Genomic DNA, 23,911 nt, shown 5'->3' with positions numbered 1-23,911 from the left:
GCTAAAAATAGGCAGCGGGGGTGTGACGGAAGGGCCTTTGTGCCACCGACACCGGGGCTGGGCTGGCCGCGGCCGGACACCCCCCGGGCGGGCTCACGGCGTTGCCGGGAAGGGCTCCGGGGGTGTCGCGGAGGCTGAGTGAGGAAGAGGAGGAGAGAGACAGCGTGGGTGCCCGGTGGGTGCCGTCCCCGGGGAGCCCAGGAGAACAGGAGTCTCATCCCCAAAACGGAGCCCGGCCCCGCTCCCGGCGGCACGTGGCACCGGCAGCGCTCAGCAGGACCGGGCACGGAGGCGGCGGGGCCCCAATGGGCCCTGGTCCCGCGAATAAACGGGGGGAAACGGCCGCCCCCGACGCGGAGAGGCGAGCCTGGGTCGGCCCGGCCTGGCCCCTCCGCCGTCCGGACCCCGGGACACCGCGGGGCTGGGGGGGGGGGGGGGGGCGGCACAGGGCGGGGCCACGGGGCTCTGCCCGGCCCGGACAGCAGCGCCCGGCGAGAACGGAGAGTCAAGGCCGGGACCGACCGCGGGGGAGGAACCCCAGCCCCGCGTGGGGGAGGCGGCCGGTAACCGGCCGCGGGGGGAGGGGGCGCCGCGCTCCCGCCCAGCACCGGCAGCGGAGGGCCCAGCCCACCTCGGAGAGGCGACCGGTCTTGAGCTCCGTTCCCCGGCCCCGGTCCCGCCCAGCCCCCGACTCCCGGTCCCGGCTACGGCCGCGGCGGAGCTCCCGTTCTGGGTGCCGATCCCATCGGCGGGAGCGGTGCGGCGGCGCGTCCCCCCTTACCCGGTGCAGGCCGTGCGCCGCGAAGCCGCATAGCAGCCGCGGCCGCCCGGGGTCGGGCTCGGCGGGGCCGGTGCGCGCGGGGCCCGCGGCGCTGCTCTCCCCGCGGGCGGGCGGGCGGCGGGCGGGCGGCGGGACCCGGCCCCGCCCCGCACCGCCCCGCCCCGCGCCGCCATTGGCCCGCCGCGCCCGGAGCGCCCCGCCCCTCCCCGCCCCGCGCTCTCATTGGTCCGTCTATCCCGGAGAGCCCCGCCCCTCGCCGCCATTGGTCGGCATGCAAATGCTGCGCGCGGCGGGGGCGCGGCCGCAGCGCCGCCTCGCGGACGGGCGGGGGAACGGCGCCGGGCAGGGCGCGGGGCCCGGTAGAGCGGCGGAGGGGGGGGGGCGGTTAACGGGGGGCAACGGGGGGTTTAACGGGGTTTAACGGAGGTTAACGGGGCTTTAACGGGGGTTAACTGGAGGTTCACGGGGATTAACGGGGGAGCTATGGGGGGACAACACGGATTCACGCGGGGTTAATGGGGTCCGGCAGCCGCCGAGCCCCGGTTCCTGGGGCTCCCCGAAGCACCCCCGGTGCCCCACCTCCCGCGACGCCCGGGGCGGGCTTCCCGTGCCCCCGCCTCCCGTGACGTCACTTCCAGCGGGCGGTGCCGGGCCCGGTGCCGCCGGTGCGGGCCGGGGGTGGAGGAGGCGGAGGGAGGTCCCGGTCCCGGTCCCGGTTGTGGTCACCGTCCCGGTTCCGATCCCAGTCCCGGCGCGCCATGGTGGTGCTGCGGGGCGGCGCGGGCCCCGAGGAGCCGTTCCCGTGAGTGCGGGCCCGGGGCCGGGCGGGCCGTGGGGCGGTCGGGCCGGGCTGGAGCCCCCCGGGCTGTCGGTGCGGGCGGGGAGCGGCGGCGGCGGCGGCGCCTCCCGGGACAGCCCGTCCCCAGCTCCCCGGACCCGCGGGCGCTGTCAGAGCCGAGCCCGGCACCGGCATAATGAGCCTTATAATTAGCATTTATCCCCTGGAGGTCACGGTGCTCCTCCCGGTCACCGGGGGTGGGCTGGAGCCCCCCGCTCCTGCACCGGAGTACCGGGGGCTCGGGACCGCGCGGAACGACTTTGTTCTGCTGCCAAGGGGTCAGTGACAGGAATAGCTCCGAAATCCCCCGGCAGAGTACGAGTTCCTTGGGAATGGGACAGGAGGAGAGGGCAGGAGTCTGTCTGTCTGTCTGTCTGTCTGTCTGTCTGTCTGTCTGTCTGTCCCGGTGTCCCCGGGGTCACGGTTTGGATGATCCCTCCTGGGGTCCCATCTGAGCCTGGCACCGGTGCTATGATCCGACACGGGTCACTGTCCCCAGGTCACTGTCCCCTGTGACCCTCCCTCCAGGCTGGCACTGGGCGGAGGTGGCAGTGCCAGGGCAGACGTGGCAGTGCCCGGTGCCAGGGCAGCCTCAAACAGCCCTGAAGGCTTCAGGAAGGGAGCAAAGCGTGGCTCAGCCTGTTCCCCTCCCAGCCACGGGGCTCGGGGGGTTCCCGGGGTGCTCCCCCTGGGTTTTGACATCTCTTTTGGGGCTGTGTCTGCTCCAGGGAGTGCCCGGCCTGCATCTGTGTACTCAAACCCTCGGCGTAAGGTGACTCCCTCTGTTTATTCAGGTGTTTGTAACCGTCTTTGTATCACAACTTGATCCGCCAGCCCTGGTTGCTGGCTGTGGCAGGTTGGGTTACTGCTCCCCACCCGTCCTCTGGGCATTGCCTTGATACCTGAGTCTCTTTTATTCTTTCCAAGCCCACCTTTGCCACGGTTTGTTGTTTATTTTACCCCCCCCCCCCCCCACCAGCATACAAAACTGTATCACTGCCCTCCATGCAGGAAAAGGGGAAAAAAATCAAGGTTTTGGCGAGGGTGAGCAGCTGGCTGTTAGCCCAGGCTGCAATTGGACAGCACAACCTGCTCTGCCCTGTGCCCAGATCAGCTCTGCCAGCACCTGATTGCAGGACTGGGGCTCCCATAAATGCTGGAAAGGAGGGGACACGGTGGGGACAGGGCCCTGTGGATGGAGCAAGGCTGTGACGGTGTTCGCAGGGGTTGTTGGATGAGGGAAGAGATGAGGATCTGACTCCATGTTTCAGAAGGCTTGATTTATTATTTTGTGATATATGTTGCATTAAAACTATACTAAAAGAACAGAAGAAAAAGTTTCATCAGAAAGCTAGCTAAGCTAAGAATAGAAAGGAATGATAACAAAGGTTTGTGGCGCGGACAGAGAGCCTGAGCCAGCTGGGCTGATTGGCCATTAATTGCAAACATCCACATGAGACCAATCACAGATCCACCTGTTGCATTCCACAGCAGCAGATAATCAATGTTTACATTCTGTTCCTGAGGCCTCTTAGCTTCTCAGGAGGAAAAGTCCTAAGGAAAGGATTTTTCATTAAAAGATGCCTGCGACACAAGGCTGCGGCAGTGGAGGCAGTGGTCACTCTGGGCAGCTCCTGGTCCTGCATGGACACTCCTGGGGGTTCTTTCAGGGGTGTTGATTTTCTCCCCTACCTTGTGCTGTGCTAAAGGAAACCCACACGACCCTGAGGGGAAGTGAAGGCAGCGAAACTTCCTGTCTTTAGTGTTTGGTAAACTTTGAAACCCGAGCAGTTGCGTTCAGCACAGCGCTCGTGGCGTGGCTTCATTTTCCCGTAAAACGCCTCAGTTTTATGGCCATTCCTCAGCCGGGCCTGTGACCGAGCAACGCCCTGACTGTGTGGTGAGCAGAGCACCTTTGGGTGCCCCCAGGAGCTGGCAGTGCCAGGCTGGGGTGCTGTTCCTGCAGGTGGCAGGGTCGGTGCCAACCCGCTCGTGACCACGGTGAGCGTGAGGGGATGGGTCCATTGCTTTGCTTCCTGGTGAGCAGGGATGGATCCATTGCTTTGCTTCCTGTGTGGCACACTTAATTGCCCAGGTTAATCACCCAGGTTAATTACCTGGCCCTCCCAGTGCTGACACACAGCTGCTTAGAGCTTGGAGGTCACGGTGACCCGAGGGAAAAGGAGGATGTGTTGCTGTAACAATGGTGCTGATGCTCGGGTGCCCCATCCCGCTGCTGTGGCTGCTCCAGCCCCCTCAGCTGGGCTCACCCCTGCTGCTGTGCCCGCCAGGAGGATCGAGGACTGCCTGCCCCTGCTGCAGGACTCCCCCTCCAAGCGTTTCTCTCCGTCCAAGAGGAAGCAGTACTACATCAACAAAGCCATCCGCAACTCCGACCTCATCCCCAGGGCCAAGGGCCGCAAGAGCCTCCAGAGGCTGGAGAACAGTAAGGACCAGCAGGGTTTCTCCCCCAGGGCAACCCCTGAGCTGTTCTGGGGGCAAGGAGCCTCTCTGGAGGTGCTTTTCCCCCCATCTCAGGCTTTGCTCTTGGCCCCAGCTCGTTACCTGATGACGCTTCTGGAGCAGGATGACTGCGGGAGCGACGAGGGAGAGCTCAGCCACTCTGCCACCCCCAGCATCTTCACTGAGGCCTGCAACAATGAGACCTATGTGGAGGTGGGTGCAGCCACCCCCACTGCCTTGGGGACACTGGTGTGGCGTGTCATGCTTGTAGTTCACTCCTCCATCCATCCATCCATCCCTGTGCCTCCCTGTGCCTGAGCTGCTGCACTGCAGCTTCTGCCTGGGTTTGGTGTCAGGATGGGATCTGTGTGTGCTGGGGGGTGACGGGCTCCTGGCATCCATGGAATGGGGGAATTTCCAGGCAGATGCTCTCCAGGAGAGTTGTGCCTGCAGGGCAGTGAGTGCCTGGTGAGCTGCAGCACTTCCTCTGGCACAAGCCCCTTGCCAAACCCCCATTGCCTCACACTGGGTGTTTTGAAATGTGGCCTTTCCCTGGTGTGACAGGGCCGCACTCAGGGCCATCCCTGGGGGTCAGAGGGTGAGGAGGGGGCTCATGGGGTGTGGGGAGGGGCCCTGGGTGGCTGTGCACCCCCCAGACCTCTGTAGTGGGGCTTGGTGGCTTCTCTTGTCAGATCTGGAACGACTTCATGAACCGCTCGGGAGAGGAGCAGGAGAGGGTCCTGCTGTACCTGGAGGAGGAGGCCAGGAAGAAGCACAGGAGGAAGCTGCCTGTCAAGAACGAGGACAAGTGGAAAGGTGCTGGGAGGGGAACCAGGGTGGGGATGGCCTCTCCCTTTCCTTCCTTGTGTACATTCTGGGAGGGCTGCACCCACTCCCTGTCTGTGGTGGGGCCAGGGGATGCCTGAGCTCGCCCTATGGGTGTGGCAATGGGGGGGGGTTATGCCTGCAGACCCCCAGCATGGAGCTGGGAGGGTTTTTGGGAGCCAGAAGAGGCTGGGATGATGGGCACAGCCACCCCCAAACCCCCTGTGCTGGGGAGGGCATTGCTGCTTTAGGGGGGTGACTGTAAAGGGAGCAGCTAGGGGGACACTGGCTCCTCCCAAAAAGTGACATTGTGAGCTCTGGAGTAGTGTTAGCTGTGCCTAAATGCCTTTTCCTTCCTGCAGAGCTCCCTGCCTACACCCCCCAGGAGTGCTTCCAGCGCATCAGCCGCCGCCTGCGTGCCACCCTGAAGAGGGGCAGGATCCCCATGGTGAGCTGGGGACAGCCTGGCACGGCAGGGTTAGGGGGCATGGTGAGCTGGGGACAGCAGGGCAGGATCCCCATGGTGAGCTGGGGACAGCCTGGCACAGCAGGGGTCTCTGGGATGTTGGAATTATTACCAATAAAATATAGATATATAAATAAAAAATATATAAATATTACATATAAATATTATATAATATATAAATAAAATATTTATTATATATAATATAATATTTTATATATAATATGTTATACATAATATATTATATATAAAAATAAATATATATATAGATATATTTAAATATATATATAATATAGTATATAGCATATAGTATATATTATATAGTATGGCTGGACAGCACGTGCCTGAGCTTGTCTGGCCCTTGCTGCTTGACCAAATAGTGGCACTGTGGTGTTTTCACCCCACAGACACTTTTGGCTGGCTGGGTGTGTGGTGTTTCACCCCACAGACCCTTTAGGCTGGCTGGGTGTGTGGTGTTTCACCCCACAGACCCTTTGGGCTGCCTGGGTGTGTGGTGTTTCACCCCACAGACACTTTTGGCTGTGGGATGTGTGGTGTTTTACCCCACAGACACTTTTGGCTGGCTGGGTGTGTGGTGTTTCACCCCACAGACACTTTTGGCCTGCTGGATGTGTGGTGTTTCACCCCACAGACACTTTTGGCTGTGGGATGTGTGGTGTTTCACCCCACAGACACTTTGGGCTGGCTGGGTGCTGCACTGGGCCCATGGGGACAAGGCCAGGCCTGCAGGAGCTCTGGTGGTGCTGGGATGGAGTTTCCCCCCATAACAGGGGCTGCTCCTCAGGTTTCCCTCTGGCAGAGAAGCTTTGAGGTGATGGTGAAGGAAAGGAGTTGGTTCTGAAGGAGGGTTTGGATCCAGAGCTTTATTCTGGCCCACAGGCCTCTGAATGCAGCACCAGCTCCAACAGAACTCCCTGAGCCCGTGGTTGCTGCTCCTTTAACCCTGGGGAGAGGGGCAGGGAAGGGGCAGGGAGCCACCAAGCAGGGACAGGAGGGGAGGGACAAAGGGACAAAGGACACCTGGATGGCCCTAATGCCCCCAGGGGTAGAGGGCATCCTTTGGATCTGCCAATTCTGGAATGCCAGGATTGACAGACAGCGTTCTGAGGGGAAAGGAGAGGTGACTGACACACCTGGGAGGGAATTATAAGGGAGAAACCCATAATATCTGAGGCAAACCATGACTTGACAACAGTGGGGGCTGCCAGGGGGGTCCCTGCACAGCCCAGAGCTGTGCCCTGACCTTGTGCCACATTTCAGAGCAGCTCCTGGGAACGTGCTCATGCTGCAGACACACATCCAGCTCCCAGCACATGGGCTTTTCCTGGCTCAGTTCAGATTTTTCTGGCGCTTACAGGGCTTTTTTTTTAGTGGTTGTTTCCCAGTTTCTGTGCAGTGACAGCAGGTGACAGGTGAAACAGGGCATGGGGACAGCAGTGGAGCCTTTGGGGTCTTCACAGTGACCCACACAAGGTTATTTGGGGCAACTCTGATGTATTTTGAAAGGGGGTAAAAGTGCTGAGCAGGAAGGAGAGAGGTAATGTGACCGTGTTCACAGGGAGGAGATGAGGATCTGACTCCATGTTTCAGAAGGCTTGATTTATTATTTTATGATATATATTACATTAAAACTATGCTAAAAGAATAGAAGAAAAGGTTTTTTCAGAAGGCTGGGTAAGAATAGAAAAGGAAAGAATGATAACAAAGGTTTGTGGCTCGACTCTCTGTATGATCCAGCTGACTGTGATTGGCCATTAATTACAAACAACCACATGAGACCAATCACAGATGCACCTGTTGCATTCCACAGCAGCAGATAATCAATGTTTGCATTTTGTTCCTGAGGCCTCTGGGCTTCTCAGGAGGAAAAAATCCTAAGGAAAGGTTTTTTCATTAAAAGATGTGTGCGACGAGGTAAAATTTGGGGCAACTCCGATGTATTTTGCAAGGGGGTAAAAGGAGGGAGGTGAGAGCAGCCCTGCACTTGCTCTGCCAGCCCTGGGGGTGCTGCCACCCTGCTCCCTCTGCTCTCTGGGGCTCTGTTTGTTTTTCCTTGGTGCTAATTAGAGCCTCTCAATGCAGCCTGGGCTCCTCCTGCCTGCTGCCTTGTTTGCCTTCAGTGTGCTGCTCTGTGTCCCTGGACTCACTGAGCTCTGCACAGCACTGAGCTTTGGCTGTTGGCTGTGAGCACCAGGGACGGTGCCAGCCCTTGGCACACACAGTTGGCAGGAGCTGGATCCTTCCCTGCCCCAGGGGCTGGAGATGGGAGATTTGGGAGATTCCTCCTCCTCCTCCTGCTGTCTGCCATCCAATTAACTTGCCCAGGAGCTGCTGGCATTAAATCCTGGGGAATGAGTTGTGCCATCACTGTCCTTTCCTCGCTGAGTTCCTGTCTCTCTCCTCACAGGGGACTCTGGAGGGGCTGGAGGAGGAGCTGCTGGCCTTCTTCTCTGTCACCCCTCAATCTGTCTACACAGCACTGATGGATAACAGGTATTTCCCCATCTCTGGGGTTCCCCAGGCTGCAGAGGGGATTTGGGAGCACAGGACACCCACCTGGCCTGTTCTGTGTGTCCCCAGGAGGATGGAGGGCAGGGCAGGGACACACAGGTCAGGCTCTAACTAACCCTGTCCCCTCTCCCCCAGCTTTGAGAGGCTCCTGCTCCACGCCCTCTGCCAGTACATGGATCTCGTCTCTGCCAGTAAGAGCCCCGTGTCTGCTTGGTTTTAGTTTTGGTTTTTTCACTTTGTTGTTGTTTTTCCCTTTCCCTCCATCGCTATCTTTTCCTCCCTTCCTCCTCTGGGCCCCGCCTTGCCCTGGGGCTCAGAGATAACCCCACGATCCCACCCCTTGTGCTTCCTCCCCAGCAATGCCCTGAGCTCCCTGGGCAGCCCCAGTGGTCACCAAGCTCAGCCAGACCCGGCTCTGAGGGGAAATTTGGGTGGTCCAGAGCAAGAATCTGCTCACAGGGTTCCCTCTCCTGCAGCTGCTTCCTCCTCCCAAGGATCAGCCCTGCCGTTCTGGGCATCCCCAAAGGTTTTGTTGCCAAGGCAGGGATGGAATCAGGCTCCATCCCTCCAGAGGGGGCTCTGCTGTGTTTCATTAGGAGCTGTTTGTGGCAATCAACCTGTGCACTAATGATGGGGAGAGCGAGTCCCAGGATGGAGGGCACAGAAAACAGGGGAGCCCTGTGCCCACCACAAACCCCAGGATGGAGGGCACAGAAAACAGGGGAGCCCTGTGCCCACCACAAACCCCAGGATGGAGGGCACAGAAAACAGGGCAGCCCTGTGCCCACCACAAACCCCAGGATGGAGGGGAAGGGCTGTTGGAGACCCCTGAGAGGGAAAACAGGGCTGTGCTGACCTCTCCATCCCACCCTCAGGCTCGGACATCGAAGGGAAGCGCCAGATGAAAGTGAGCAACAAACACCGCGTGTTCCTGCCCCCGGAGCTGCTGCTCTCAGACTACCTGGGCCAGATGAGCTGATGGTGCCCCCACAGCCCCTCGTGTGCCCTGTGCAGCCTCTCCCGGACCCTCCTCAGCCCTTTCCCTGCTCCCAGGCCGGGGCTTTGTGGCTGTGCTGGCAGCAGGGCAGCGGGTGCAGAGCAGGTGCCTCTCGCCCGCCCGCCCTGCTGCCAGTACAGCCCTGCTGGAACTGCTCGTGTGTCTATTTATAACCCAGGTGTTTTTAAAAAGAATCAGGCGGGGCCAGCCTCCCTCGGTGGGGTGATGTGGGTCCAGATTTTTCTGCGGTGAAACAGCAGCTCCCGGGGCGGCTGCTGAGCAATCGCTGAGGCGGTGGAAGAGCCCCGGGGCTGCCGCGTTCCCGTTGTTCCCGCAGCCCAACCGGGGGGCTGGGCCGGGGCGGGGTGTGGGCAGCTCCCGGTGCTTTTATACCCCATGCCCAGCCTGCAGAACGGGGCTGGTTTTAAGTGTAATATAGCTTGTGTTTTTTATCACGTGTGTATGTGTGTGTGTGTATTTACATGTGTGTGCTGGAGGGGTGCAGCCCCCTTTGGGGCTCTGCTTTTCCATGGGGGGGGGCAGATGTGCCAAGGGTTGCTCACAGGGAAATTTTTGCTGGTTGCTCTTGTCCCACCATGTCACTGACTGCCATTAACCCAGACCCAGGAGGCTCGGTCAGGGCGGGTTGTGGGCAGCTCTGGGTGCTTTTTACCCCATGCCCTGTCTGCAGAACGGGGCTGTTTTTAAGTGTAATATAGCTTGTGTTTTTTATCATATGTGTGTGTGTGTATTTACATGTGTGTGTGTGTGTGCTGGAGGAGTGCAGCCCCCTTTAGGGCTCTGCTTTTCCATGGGGCATTTTGGGGGTCCCTCTATGTGCCAAGGGTTGCTCAAAGGGAAATCTTTGCTGGTTGCTCTTGTCCCACGATGCCATTAACCGTGGGCACCCCCAGACCCAGGAGGCCTGACCAGGGCTGGGTGTGGGCAGCTCCCGGTGCTTTTTACCCCATGCCCAGCCCGCAGAACGGGGCTGTTTTTAAATGTAATATAGCTTGTGTGTTTTACCACGTGTGCGTATTTACATGTGTGTGTGCTGGAGGGGTGGGCTCTGCTTTTCCGTGGGGCGTTTTGGGGGTCCCTCTATGTGCCCAGGGTTGCTCACAGGGGAATCTTTGCTGGTTGTTCTTGTACCACGATGTCACCGACTGCCATTAACCGTGGGCACCCCCAGACCCAGGGGAGCCCCTCGCGCCTCCTTCGCTGGTTCAGCAACAATAAAAACGGTGCTCCCCTGCTCCGGCTCTGTGTCTCCATGGGGATGATGATGAGGAGGAGGAGGCTTGGGGGTGGTCTGGGGGCAGCTGGTTGGGCACGGGATGGAAAATGTGGGTGCGCGGGGGTGCAAAAAATATGGAACGCTTCACGAATTTGCGTGTCATCCTTGCGCAGGGGCCATGCTAATCTTCTCTGTATCGTTCCAATTTTAGTATATGTGCTGCCGAAGCGAGCACAAACCGCGGTTTACCCGCAGCGCTATTTAAAGGCCTAGAAACACAACACCAAAAAGATACGGCGACTACACTGTGGTTCGGTATTGGACGCAGAATGAGCTCCCTCGAGTATTTCTCAATCTCTCACTCGTCGTTGTCCTCAGATTTTACCAAAATTTTAAAAATACGCCCGTTCTGTTCGCTGCTCTGCGCGGTGCGTTCTGGGTTGTTTGTTATGCTAATGAGCTCTCTGAGGGTGGCTGCGGCAGTGCCTGAGCGCGCGGAGCAGGCGCGGCACGGGCAGCCCGCGGAGGCGCCGGGGTCCTTGGGAGCGGCGGATGCCGGAGAGTGAGGCGGGACCGGGACCGGAACCGGGACCCCCGGGAGCCGCTGTGAGCGCGCCCAGGCCCCTCCTGTGACCTTCCCGCCGGCCCCGGGAACCTCCGGCACCTCCCCGTGTCCGTCCCCGGGACCCTCCCACTCGCCGTAGGGTCGATACCCGCGGGCCGCTCCCCCCGGGATCACCGGGGTCTCTCCCGGTGCGGGGTTGTCCCCACCCGTGTCCTGTGCCTCCCGCTGTGATCCCTGGGGCTGGGGTCCGGTGTGACCGGCCCTTGTGTCGCCCCCAGGCAGGACCGAGGCTGTCCCGGTGTCCGGTATCCCGTGCCCGGTGTCCCGGTGTCCCGTCCGGACCGGCGGGATGGACCTGGCCTACGTGTGCGAGTGGAGAAGAAGCCCAAGAGCAACCACTGCCCGTCCATCCCGCTGGTGTGCGCCTGGTCCTGCCGCAACCTCATCGCCTTCACCACGGACCTCCGCAATGAGGAGGAGAAAGGTACCGAGAGCCCCTCGGGAAATCCCTCCCGGTGCTCCCGGGAAAGGCCGGGATCCGCTGGCCCGGAGCTCTGCCCTGCCCCTGAAGGCTGCTCTCCTCCTTTCCTCCCATCCTTCAGCCTCTGCGTTTGTTCCCTGGAGTGGGTTTGGTTCCCCTAAACCAGGACCAAGCACTACCCTAAATCATTTCTATAAACGATAAATTTCCTATAAAATATTTTAAGTTTTCCCTGCACCACCTGAGGCTCAGCAGCAGTGCCAAGGGACAGGAATCACTTCTCTGTTCACACAGATCTCACCCACATGGTTCATATCATCGACACCGAGCACCCCTGGGTGTCTACTCTGTCAACTCGGGCCACACTGAGGTCATCACGTGTTTGGAGTGGGATCAGTCAGGTGAGCTGGGCTTTCTGTCATTGTCACCGTGTCCCCTCCCTGCTGTGTGTGTCCCAAAGCAATGGGGGTGCCAATTCCGTGGGGGGGTTTTGGGGTGTTCCCCCTGTTCTCAGTGTCATTGTCACCATGTCCCACCCCAAAGCAACGGGGTGCAACTCCCTGTTGGGGTTTTACCCGTTCCCCTTGTTCTCATGCAGTGTCATTGTCACAGGCTCCAGGCTGTTCCCCCTGTTCTCAGTGTCATTGTCACCATGTCCCTGCCCCTGTTCTTCATGTCCCAAAGCAATGGGGTGCAATTCCCTGTTGGGGTTTTACCTGTTTCTCCTGCTCTCATGCAGTGTCATTGTCACAGGCTCCAGGCTGTCCCCCTGTTCTCAGTGTCATTGTCACCATGTTCCTGCCCTGCTGTGCATGTCCCAAAGCAATGGGGTGCAATTCCTGTTGGGGTTTTACCTGTTCCCCCTGTTCTCAGTGTCATTGTCACCATGTCCCACCCCCAAGGATATGGGGTGCAGTTCCTGGTGGGGGTTTGACCATTCTCCCTGTTCTCAGGCAGTGTCTTTGTCACCATGTCCCACCTCAAAGGGATGGGCTGCAATTCCTGGTGGAATTTGGCTCTTCCCCCTGTTCTCACACAGTGTCCATTGTCACAGGCTCCAGGCTGCTCTCAGCAGATGCTGATGGCCACATCAAGTGCTGGAGCATGACAGATCACCTGGCCAACAGCTGGGAGAACACGGTGGGCAGCGTGGTGGAAGGGGACCTGTGGTGGCCCTGTCCTGGCTGCACAATGGGGTCAAGCTGGCTCTGCACGTGGAGAAGGTTTGTCTGAGCTTGCTGAGGGATCTGGGCTGGAACTCTGGTGTTGGTCTTTGTGAGGGAAGAGATGAGAATCTGACTCCATGTTCTCAGGAGGCTGGTTCGTTTCTCTTCTCTTCTCTTCTCTTCTCTTCTCTTCTCTTCTCTTCTCTTCTCTTCTCTTCTCTTCTCTTCTCTTCTCTTCTCTTCTTTCTCTTCTCTCTCTCTTCTCTTCTCTTCTCTTCTCTTCTCTTCTCTTCTCTTCTCTTCTCTTCTTCTTCCCTTCCCTTCCCTTCCTTCCCTTCCACTTCCCTTCCCTTCCCTTCCCCTTCCCTTCCCATTCCCTTCCCCTTCCCTTCCCTTCCCTTCCCTTCCCTTTCCCTTCCCTTCCCTCTCTCTTATAGTGGATTTTGTGCTCCTCTGTAGTGGATATTTTCCCTCCCCTATAGTGGATATTTTCCCTCCCCTATAGTGGAATATTTTCCCTCCCCAATAGTGGATATTTTCCCTCCCCTATAGTGAATATTTTCCCTCCCCCTATAGTGGATATTTTTCCTGCCCAACAAAGGAGGAATGAGGAGAGCACTCCATTGATATCAGAACGCTGATTAATTACTTTTTTCTAATTTTGGCTGCGAACGCTTATATTTTTTTGCCCTTTGTCCCAGTCTGGAGCCTCGAACTTCGGCGAGAAGTTTTCCCGGGTGAAATTCTCTCCATCCCTGACTCTGTTTGGTGGGAAGCCCATGGAGGGCTGGATTGCTGTGACCATCAGTGGCCTGGTCACCGTGTCCCTGCTCAAGCCCAACGGGCAGGTGCTGACGGCCACCGAGAGCCTTTGCCGCCTCCGCTGCCGCGTGGCCTTGGCCGACGTCGCCTTCACGGGCGGGGGCAACATCGTGGTGGCCACGTCTGATGGCAGCAGCACCTCCCCCGTGCAGTTCTACAAGGTTTGTGTCAGCGTGGTGAACGAGAAGTGCAAGATTGACACCGAGATCCTGCCCTCGCTCTTCATGCGCTGCACCACCGACCCCGCGCGCAAGGACAAGTACCCGGCCATCACCCACCTGAAGTTCCTGGCCCGGGACATGTCAGAGCAGGTGGGCTGGAGAGGATATTTGTGCTCCTTTATAATGGATATTTTGCTCCTCTGTAGTGGATATTTGTGCTCCCCTGTAGTGGATATTTTGCTTCCCTGTAGTGGGTATTTGTGCTCCTCTATAGCAGATATTTTTTCTCCCCTCTAGTGGATATTTTGCTCCTCTATAGGGAATATTTTTCCTCCCCTATAGTGAAAATTTGTGCTCCCCTATAGTGGATATTTTTGCTCCCCTGTAGTGGGTATTTGTGCTCCTCTGTAGTGGAAATCTTTCCTCCCCTATAGTGGATATCTTTGCTCCCCTATAGTGGATATTTGTGCTCCCCTATACTGGATATTTTGCTCCTCTATAGTGAAAATTTTTGCTCCCCTCCAGTGGATATTTTGCTCTTCTATAGTGAATATTTTTGCTCCCCTATAGTGGATATTTGTGCTCCCCTCTAGTGGATATTTTGCTCCCCCATAGTGGATAATTGTGCTCCCCCATATTGGAGATTTTTGCTCCCCTATAGTGGATAATTGTGCTCCCCTATAGTGTATATTTTTACTCCCCTATAGTGGTTATCTTTGCTCCCCTATAGTGGGTATTTGTACTCCCCTATAGTGGATATTTGTGCTCTGCTTTAATGGATATTTTTGCTCCCCAGTAGTGGATATTTTTGCTCCTCTATAGTGGATATTTGTGCTTCTCTGTAGTGAATATTTTGCTCCCCTGTAGAGGAGATTTTTGCTCCCCTGTAATGGATATTTTGCTCCCCTGCAGTGGATATTTTTACTCCCCTATAGCGGATATTTTCCTCCCCTCTAGTGGATATTTTTGCCCCCCAATAGTGGAGATTTTCCCTCCCCTCTAGTGGATGTTTGTGCTCCCCTCTAGTGGATATTTTGCTCCTCTATAGTGGGTATTTCTGCTCCTCTGTAGTGGAAATCTTTGCTCCCCTGTAGTGGATATTTTGCTGCCCTATAGTGGAGATTTTTGCTCCCCTATAATGGATATTTTGCTCCTCTATAGTGGATATTGTGCTCCCCTCTAGTGGATATTTTGCTGCCCTGTAGTGGATATTTGTGCTCCCCTATAGTGAATATTTTTCCTCTCCTCTAGTGGATATTTTTCCTCCCCTATAGTGGATATTTGTGCTCACGATGAAGGAGGAATGATGAGGACTCCATTGATATCAGAAGGCTAATTAATTACTTTATTCTATACTACATTATTCTATACATCTAAAACTGAACCTCCTCCTGGCCTTCCCCAGAAGGTCTGGAGGTCACCAGCATGTCCTGCAATACCTTTGGCATTCCTAGTTGTCCTTTTGGTGCAGCTGGAACCCTAATTCACCTCACTTCCCACTGATTTGTTCCTCTGCTTTTTGCTGCTGGAGCAGGACCCTGGGGATGGAGGGAGGGAATGACCAGGGCAGTGTTGTCCCTGTTTTGATGCTTGTGGTGGGGGGCTCTGTTCCACAGGTGCTGCTTTGTGCTTCCAACCAAAACAACAGCATTGTGGAGTGCTGGTCCCTTAGGAAGGAGGGTCTGCCTGTCAACAACATCTTCCAGCAAATCTCTCCTGTGGGTAAGTGTCTGCCCTGGGCACTCTAAGAACAGGAACTTGGTCTGAGGGAAAACCCAGCACAGTTTCTCACATCCATTATCCCATATTTGTGATTATTCACAATCTTATGTTTATTTTCAGTTGTTTTCAGTCCATTCTGTCTTTTTGCATCACAGGCAGCAGCTTGCTGTTTTCAGGAAGGGGTTTGGTTGTTGCTTTCGCTTCATAAAAGATTTTAAAATAATTTTTTTGTGTTTTGCTGCACAGCCCTTCCTGCCACCAGTGGAGCAAAGGCTCCCAAAGGACCAGGACTGAGCAGCAGAGCTGGATTAATCCCCTGCTCTGGTTTTCACCTGATCTCAGATAAAACAGAATTAATCAGGGCAGTTTGTTTGGTGAAATATAAAGGATTATTGTATGTAAGGATCTTAGTCACCCAAAGCAGAGCTTGCATCAAGAGAGATTTAGCAAAACATGTTGTTTGTATAATTCAGGGAAAAAATAGGGAACTATGAGAGAAACATACTGGAAATATATGAGAAACATACTGGAAATATATGAGAAATACACCAAGTACTTGATCTGTGATCCTGCTTAGGGGAAACATACTGGAAATATATGGGAAATACACCAGTCCTGATCTGTGATCCTGCTTGGGGGAGCCTGGGCAGAAATAGGGGCAGATTTTCTGATCTCTGTGGGACAAAATTCTCACTAATTTGCTTATTTTCACTCATTTTGCTCATTGCTAGTGGGAGACAAGCAGCCCATGATTCTGAAGTGGAGGATCCTGTCTGCCACCAATGACCTGGACAGGGTGTCAGCTGTGGCACTGCCAAAGCTCCCAATCTCCCTGACCAACACTGACCTGAAGGTGGCAAATGACACCAAGTTCTTCCCTGGGCTGGGTAAGGAGTTCCTGTTGTCTTTGTCCTAAACATGTGACTTTTACTTGAATTTAGATTTAGATTGAGGGCTCAAGAGGCAAGATGGAGGAATCTGGGTGTGTCCTGTCCTTCTTTCTTCTTCTTGTCCTCCATCTTCTGCTGGGATGGTGACACTCTTGGATTGGTTTAGAATAGGGACAGACTGTCTAACATAGGTGATAGGTATTGGAAAATTATTGTAAATAAAGTACACGTAGTTCTTAGTATAAAAATTAACACCACCCCAAGGGCAGGGACTGTGCCACAGCCTGACCTGCTGGACAGATCTCAGCAGGTCAGAGAAAGAATGGAATAGATAAGGAAAAATAACCTTGAAAAGCAGATCTGACTTCTTGTGGGGCTGGGAAAAAAGACATTTTAGTACCTCAGGGACAGAAACCCAAGAAGTCCCCAGCCCTTTGGCTTCTCCATGGGCTTCAGTGGTGGCCACTTGTTGGGAACGATAAAACAGGAAAGCCTTATAAATATGATTGCTTGGCAAAAGATTTTGAGAATATGGAAACTATAAGGGAGACTGAAGTGAAAGCAAGCTTTGAGATCCTTTAGTTAATGAATGAATGACTGGAAAACAATGGTGTGGCTGGCTGAAGGTGATCCCCTTTTGATGGAACAACACCCTCTGCATGCAGACAGGCCCAAGGGTCAGAGCAGACCCTCCTAGCTTGGCAGAAGGGGCCCAAAGAGGAGTTTTTAGGGTTTAAAATGTAACACAGAATGGTAATGTAATGATTTTTATAGGCTGTATGTAAATGCTATGGGATTTGTGTATTGTACTAGATTGGTTAGTGAGAAGTAGAATATTCAACACAGAAGAAGATTTATTGTATTGTAAGGGGAACTTTGCTCTCTTATCCTCTCATCTTCTCTCTCTCATCTTTTTTACCACTGTCTTTACTTCTCTGGGGCCTGCTCTGAGCTGTGCCTGGCAGCTCCAAGCAGACCCTCTTTGCAATAAACCCCAAATTCCACGACCTGACTTCAGAGATCTCTCATTTCCGTCCATCCCAACCATCCCACCCCGACACTCCCACTTTGGGCAAGGGCTCTGCCACGCTGGGAGGAGCTGTTTGCTCAGTGTCACTCCTCTCCTGTCCCCAGGGCTGGCCTTGGCTTTCCATGATGGCAGTGTGCACATTGTGCACAGGCTGTCCCTGCAGATGATGGCTGTGTTTTATGGCTCCTCCTCGCAGCGCCCCGTGGACGAGCCAGCCCTCAAACGCCCGCGCACCACAGGGCCCCTGGTGCACTTCAAGGCCATGCAGCTCTCCTGGACATCCCTGGCCCTGGCTGGTGTGGACAGTCATGGAAAGGTTGGTGGATTATGGATTTAGGAATGTGCCATCTTGTTGATGGCGTGGCAAAATTGTCCTTGGTCTCATAAAAAAGGAAAAAAAACCAGAAGTTTCTCTCCTCAGTTAGGTAAAAAGACACCTCATAGGACCTTGGGGACTTCACCTCAAGGATAGCTAGTTGGACAGATTTGGGACTTCACATCAAACCTAAGGATAGCCAGTTGGACAGAAGCCAAAAAGTCCCATCTAAGCAGTTTACTAGAAAAAGAAGAGAACAAATAAACCAATGGCTTTTGTGAGGTGTTTTACCAGGGGCAAGAACCTCTTGCCCTGGCTTGTTTTTTCTCTGTTTTGTTATTTATATATATATATATATATATATAAATAATAGTATAGTATATGATAGTGTATCATATTTTATATATATGATACACTATCATATACTATACTATTATATTTATATATATATGATAGTGTATCATATATATAATATATATTATATTATATATATACTATACTATTATATTTATATATACTATACTTTTATATTTATATATATATGATAGTGTATCATATATATAATATATATTATAATATATAATGTTATATACTATTATATAATTTATAATATAGCTATATTATAATATTATAACATTACTATATTATATTATATTATATTATATTATATTATATTATATTATATTATATTAGTACATAAAATGATAAATTAACCTTCTAAGAACATGGAGTCAGATTCATCATTTCCTTCCTGCCATGGAAGACCCTGAAAATGCCCCACTCCTGAAAATGCCCACTCCTGAAAATGCCCCACTCCTGAAAATGCCCCACTCCTGAAAATGCCCCACTCCTGAAAATGCCACACTCCTGAAAATGCCCCACTCCTGAAAATGCCACACTCCTGAAAATGCCACACTCCTGAAAATGCCCCACTCCTGAAGCCATTTTCTGTTTGTTTCCTCCCTTCAAGCTGAGCATGCTCCGCATCTCCCCGTCCATGGGCCACGTGCTGGACATGAACATGTCCCTGAGGCACTTGCTGTTCCTGCTGGAGTACTGCATGGTCACTGGCTACGACTGGTGGGACATCCTGCTCCACGTCCAGCCCAGCATGGTGCAGAACCTGGTGGAGAAGCTGCACGAGGAGTACATGCGTCAGAATGCAGCCCTGCAGCAGGTGGGGGCTCTGGGCTCACCCCCAGGGTGGGCATGGGGTGTGCTCAGGGGTTTGGGGTGGGGTACAGCCAGTGCCAGTGCTCAGGACATTGCTGGCTGTGCTCTCTGAGTGCCCTGCTCAGGCAGTGATGGAGCTGGGAAGAGCTTCCATATCAGCAGCTTCACATTCCCTGATATCAGCGGGGTCTTAGCTGCTGGAAACTTGGGGTGAGATGCTGAAATCTATTTTTGGCAGATTTCTGGGAGCAGCAGCACGTGCCCAGCACAGCGCTCACGTGCATGGCTCCTGTCACTCCTGCAGCAGAAAGGGAGAGCAGAGAATAAAGCAGCAGCAGCAGTTTTAATGAGCTTATGCTAATTCCTGCCTTTTCTTGTGCCTTTTTGCTGCGTTTCCCCGTGGCTCAGGTGCTCTCCACGCGCATTGTTGCCATGAAGGCATCTCTGTGCAAGCTCTCCTCCAGCACCATCGCCCGTGTGTGTGACTACCACGCCAAGCTCTTCCTCATTGCCATCAGCTGCACCCTGAAGTCTCTGCTGCGCCCACATTTCCTCAACACCCCTGACAAGAGCCCCGGGGACCGGCTCACCGAGATCTGCTCCAAGATCACGGATGTAGGTACTGACTGCTCACAGCATCCTGGGATGCTTTTGGGATTGGGCTGTTCCCCTGTGGTGTCACAGCCTCTCAGTAACTCACCCTGCTCTGCATTCCCAGCTTTTGGGATTGGGCTGTTCCCCGTGGTGTCACAGCCTCACCCTGCTCTGCATTCCCAGCTTTTGGGATTGGGCTGTTCCCCATGGTGTCACAGCCTCATCCTGCTCTGCATTCCCAGCTTTTGGGATTGGGCTGTTCCCCATGGTGTCACAGCCTCATCCTGCTCTGCATTCCCAGCTTTTGGGATTGGGCTGTTCCCCGTGGTGTCACAGCCTCTCTGGCTTTTTGGAGGAGGACAAGGGTAACCTCCACAGGGAGGGTGTGAGGTTTGGATCCATCTTTCCTGAGCCAGGCAATGTCTTGCTTCTCTTCCAGACATTGACAAGGTGATGATTAACCTGAAGACAGAAGAGTTTGTCCTGGAGATGACAACACTGCAGTCCCTGCAGCAGCTCATCCAGTGGGTGGGGGATTTTGTGCTCTACCTGCTGGCCAGCCTTCCCAACCAGGTGAGATCCATGGATACAAACAGCCATGGGCAGTGCTGGGGACCTTTGCCAGGGCACACAGGGCACATGTTCCTGTCAGCACAGGCACTGGGGAGGAGTAAGGAACAGCAGAATTAGAGAATGGCCCTTCCCATGCCCATCTGGGTCTGCTGACCAGCACCTGGGGCATTTGGGGACACTCCTCTGTCATTGTCAAGGTGATCACAACACAAAGCAGAGACCACAAGCAGTCTCAGATGGCAACTCTTTGTTATTGATCATGGCTGACCTTTTATACACTTTCTAACTGTTTCTATTTCTTTTACCCTAACTATTGGCCACAATAAATCAACATTACACCATTGGTGAAAAGTTACAGTGACTTCAACTAACTTTTTTAAAAATACCTTGTCCAGCTGCAAAGTTCTCTTCTTATCTTTCTTCAATCTCTTGATCTCCTTGGTTACAGCTCCTTATCAGCTTCTTCTTGCTTCTCAGCTTCTTCTCACTCCTTTAGCTAACAGTAAGGAGTGAGACACAGACACAGTGCTCTGCAGAGGTGTCACCTTCAGGTGACCCTCCAGCATCCCCATCAGGTGTGTGCTGCTGGAAGCAGGAGCTGTCTGGATGCAGTGTGGTGGCTGGGGCTGCTGTGAGCTCCATCTTTCCTCACTTTACTGAAGGATTTGCACAACACCTCACTTTCTTTTGAGAGCCCTGCTGAGTTGTGCCAGGTGCTGGCATGGGGAATGGGGGCAGGTGAAACCCTTCAGCTTGCATGCAGAGGGCTTCTCCTGGAAAAGCTTATTCCCCATCTGGGTGTCTGCAGGCAGAATAACCTCTTCCTCTGAGGAACTTCATCAGTTATTTCCCATCATTCTTATTTTTAAAAAATTTACCTTTTAATCAAGCAAGTCAGATAAAGAGTATGGAACCTTTTCCCGGAGAGGAGAAGAGAGCACTAACAGCTCCCTGACACAAAATTTGGAGGATGGTGATGCTTTTTCCAGGGAGCTGAGCTAACAGTCTGGCTGTAAGGAGTTTAGATCTGGAGCCAGACATCATGGTTAAGCCTTCCTGTGGTTATAATGTTGTTTGAGTTTTGTAGAAGTTGCCTGATGGAATCTGAACTAAGAACAAAACAAAAACCCAAGGGGAGCTGGTTCTGGCGATCCTGGTGTCTATTTGATCTGGCATCAGAGGTGGCCTCACCCAGGCTGGTGTGAGCCTCACCCAGGCTGGTGTGAGCCTCACCCAGGTTGGTGTGAGCCCACCCAGGTTGGTGTGACCCCTTCCCACCCCTCTGTCCCCCCACAAGGCTCCCCAGTGCAGCCTGGGCACAGCTCAGCTTCCTGCGCGTCCCTCAGTGTGTTCTGGAAGTGTGTGCTGCTGGAAACAGGAGCTGCCTGGATGCAGTGTGGTGGCTGGGGCTGGTGTGAGCCTCACCCAGGCTGGTGTGAGCCTCACCCAGGTTGGTGTGAGCCCACCCAGGCTGGTGTGACCCCTTCCCACAGCTCTGTGTCCCCACAGGGCTCCCCGGTGCGGCCTGGGCACAGCTTCCTGTGCATCCCTCGGCGTGTTCTGGAAGTGTGTGCTGCTGGAAGCAGGAGCTGCCTGGATGCAGCTGGGGCTGCTGTGAGCCTCACCCAGGCTGCTGTGACCCCCTCCCACCCCTGTGTGTCCCCACAGGGCTCCCCAGTGCGGCCTGGGCACAGCTTCCTGCGCGACGGCGCGTCCCTGGGCATGTTCCGCGAGCTGATGGTGGTGATCCGCATCTGGGGGCTGCTGAAGCCCAGCTGCCTGCCCGTGTACACAGCAACCTCAGACACCCAGGACAGCATGTCCCTGCTCTTCAGGCTCCTGACCAAGCTCTGGCTGTGCTGTGAGTGTGGCCCTGAGCTGTAATTCCTGCAGCAGTGGGGTGGGACGTGACTCCGAGGGGGTCTGGCGCGTTGAGAAAGGGCAAGTGCTGCTGCCAAGGTTATTGTTTTCCAGGCTGAGTTGGCAGTGGAGGAGGAGGCTGCACGCAGCCCTCTGGAGCTCTCAGGGAGAAATGTAAAGGTCACAGGGTTTTTTTTTCCTTCATTCCCCACGCAGGTCGTGAGGAAAATCACATCACAGAGCCCGATGATGCCCTGATCGATGAGTGCTGCCTCCTGCCCAGCCAGCTGCTCATCCCCAACATTGACTGGCTGCCCATCAACGATGGCATCATCAGCAAGCTGCAGAACAAGCAGCTGGTCAGGCTGCAGTTTGGGAAGGCTCCTGGGCTCGTTGGCCACACTGTCTCCTCCCAGTTTGATGCCTTTGTCAGGTACAAACCCCTGGAACTGTACAAAGATGTTGTTTGTGAGGTACAAACCCCTGGAATGGGTCAGTGCACAGTGAGAAGGAGTCTTGGCAGCTCTGAGGTTTGGCTTGTCCCCTTGCTGCTGTGACCCAAGAGCAGTTTGTCTTCTCTGCTCAAATTCCTTTCCCAGCTTGTGATGGGCTGGGAATTTTAAGTACTGAAAAATGATAGCAAATGATGGGGGGAAAAACCCCATTAATTAATGTGATTAATTGCGACAATGAATCTCGTGGCACTGTGTGGACAAGTGGGCAGAACTTCTGCCCTGTTGGTCAGATGCAGCTCCCTGTCCTGGGAGCAGCTGATGGAAAGTGACACTCTAGGAAAGTCCTGTTCTCCCTCCCCAGGGCCCCTGGACAGCCCAAAATTGACCACCTGAGGCGGCTGCACCTGGGTGCTTACCCAACAGAGGAATGCAAGTCCTGCACCAGGTAAGTGGCACTTGCAGTGGAGCTTGGGCAGGGCTTGGACTGTCCTGTGTCCTTCAGGAGCTCTCTGAAACTGCTTGGGGCTGTGGTTAAGGTGAGGTGCCCATGTCATTGTCAGGAGAGTGGCATTGTTGCAGCCTGGCCCTTGGGTTAAAAATCAAACAGATCAGATAAAACTCTTAAAGTAATCTGGAGGAGACCCTACAGCAGCTCCTTTACAGCCCAGTTCTGTGGGTCTGGCCTTTATTAAAGTACCTCTGGTCATGGCAGGGCTGGAGGGAGGAATTTCCCCACTGCCCTTGCCCCCATTTTGGGGTCATCTTTCCACCAGGCTTGCATTTCATGCTGCCCTACTCATCCACCCTCGTGGGAGAGCCTGGATTTCAAGATAATGGCTCAGGGAACAAGCATCCATCTAAGTCATGTGATTGAATTAGCTTTAATTACTGATTTTAATAGAAAGCCTCTGTAGCAGATCATTTTTGTGAGATGACTGTCAGTTGTTTCATGTATAAACAGCAGCTGGGGCTGTTCCTTGCCAGGCTCCAGCTCCAGCAGAGCCCTCAGTGGGATTGTTGCTCGCTGGTTTCAGCTGGTTTTGATGCTCACTGCAGATGACAGGAGCTGATTTCCCCCAAATCCCTGTGTGATCCCTGCAGTGCTGCACCCTCTGTGTCCCCACAGGTGTGGCTGTGTCACCATGCTGAAGTCACCCAACAAGGTGACAGCAGTGAAGCAGTGGGAGCAGCGCTGGATCAAGAACTGCCTGTGTGGGGGGCTCTGGAGGAAGATGCCCCTGAGCTACTCCTGAGCCCTTCCTGGGGTGCAGTGAGGGCCAGGAGCTGCACAGAGCTCCCTTCATGGAGGTTTTGGGACAAAGGAATGGCAGCTCCTCTTGCTCATGCTGGAAAGCAGAGCTGAGGGGGTTCTGCCTCTTTCCAGGGAAGAGCTGGAAAGGAATGCCAGAGGTTCCCCCATCATTTGGGGCCCAGGAGGGGAGAGCCTGGCTGTGTTTTGTGGCTGTGCCAGCAGAGCAGTGCCCTGGGCAGGGTGGTGATGGGGCAGCTGGTGAGAACAAAGTCCCAGCTGAGGGGGCACAGCTGGTACCTCACATCCATCCTGTGCCTTGGGGAGTGCCAAGCATGGGCTGGGCACTCCTGAGCCCTCAGCAAACTTGTCCCTGAGGCAGGAGTTGGTTCCTGTGTGCCCATCAGGGTTGGGTGGGAGCAGGAATGTGAATGCTGCTGCCTGCAGTGAACCCTGCCTTTGCCTCTTGCTGTTGTAAATAAAAATTCTCCTGATTTTGTACAGAACCAAGTGTTTGTGCTTTGTTTCTGTGCTGTGACGTGGCTGCCCAGTGTGGGGCCGGGGCAGTGGAGCCACGGGAGGGCAGCCAGAGCATCTGTCAGGAAAGGAACCACCATCATTGGATAAATGGATGTTTTCAAGGTTTGCCTGATGGACACTCGAGGAAAAAACATCAGATCCTTGTGGTTGTGCAAGCCTCCAGCTCCAGCAAGGCTGG

General features: G+C 54.5%; 2 protein-coding genes and 1 non-coding gene across 4 annotated transcripts; 2 read left to right on the top strand and 1 right to left on the bottom strand.

Moving 5' to 3' along the window:
• Window positions 1-1,431: 1,431 nt before the first annotated feature.
• Window positions 1,432-9,219, top strand: R3HDM4 (R3H domain containing 4). 2 transcript variants are annotated; one of them, XM_058040824.1, is made up of 8 exons: window positions 1,432-1,583; window positions 3,911-4,065; window positions 4,177-4,295; window positions 4,775-4,898; window positions 5,270-5,355; window positions 7,799-7,884; window positions 8,038-8,093; window positions 8,778-9,219. In XM_058040824.1, the coding sequence occupies exons 1-8, from the start codon at window positions 1,540-1,542 to the stop codon at window positions 8,879-8,881; spliced, it is 774 nt and encodes a 257-aa protein (XP_057896807.1). In that variant the 5' UTR covers window positions 1,432-1,539; the 3' UTR covers window positions 8,882-9,219. The 2 variants fall into 2 exon arrangements, with proteins under 2 accessions (XP_057896807.1, XP_057896806.1); XM_058040823.1 differs by lacking the exon at window positions 1,432-1,583 and having other exon boundaries at window positions 3,193-4,065.
• Window positions 9,220-10,264: 1,045 nt separating this feature from the next.
• Window positions 10,265-10,371, bottom strand: LOC131093790 (U6 spliceosomal RNA). The gene has a single exon (XR_009115615.1). It is a non-coding gene; the product is annotated as a U6 spliceosomal RNA (small nuclear RNA).
• A 319-nt stretch (window positions 10,372-10,690) lies between these two features.
• Window positions 10,691-23,674, top strand: MED16 (mediator complex subunit 16). The gene is given in 18 exon segments (XM_058040796.1): window positions 10,691-10,841; window positions 10,980-11,075; window positions 11,078-11,185; window positions 11,477-11,518; window positions 11,521-11,583; window positions 12,237-12,341; window positions 12,344-12,405; window positions 13,050-13,481; window positions 14,948-15,053; window positions 15,785-15,940; window positions 17,078-17,289; window positions 18,260-18,466; window positions 18,871-19,081; window positions 19,496-19,629; window positions 21,298-21,490; window positions 21,706-21,922; window positions 22,306-22,389; window positions 23,071-23,674. Coding segments are annotated over 17 exon segments (2,484 nt in total). The 5' UTR covers window positions 10,691-10,841; window positions 10,980-11,050; the 3' UTR covers window positions 23,198-23,674.
• The last annotated feature ends 237 nt before the right edge of the window (window positions 23,675-23,911 follow it).

The sequence above is a fragment of the Melospiza georgiana genome, chromosome 26 (assembly GCF_028018845.1).
Source record: "Melospiza georgiana isolate bMelGeo1 chromosome 26, bMelGeo1.pri, whole genome shotgun sequence".
In the NCBI taxonomy this organism is placed as follows: domain Eukaryota; kingdom Metazoa; phylum Chordata; class Aves; order Passeriformes; family Passerellidae; genus Melospiza; species Melospiza georgiana.
This window is presented reverse-complemented; position numbering and strand designations above follow the sequence as displayed.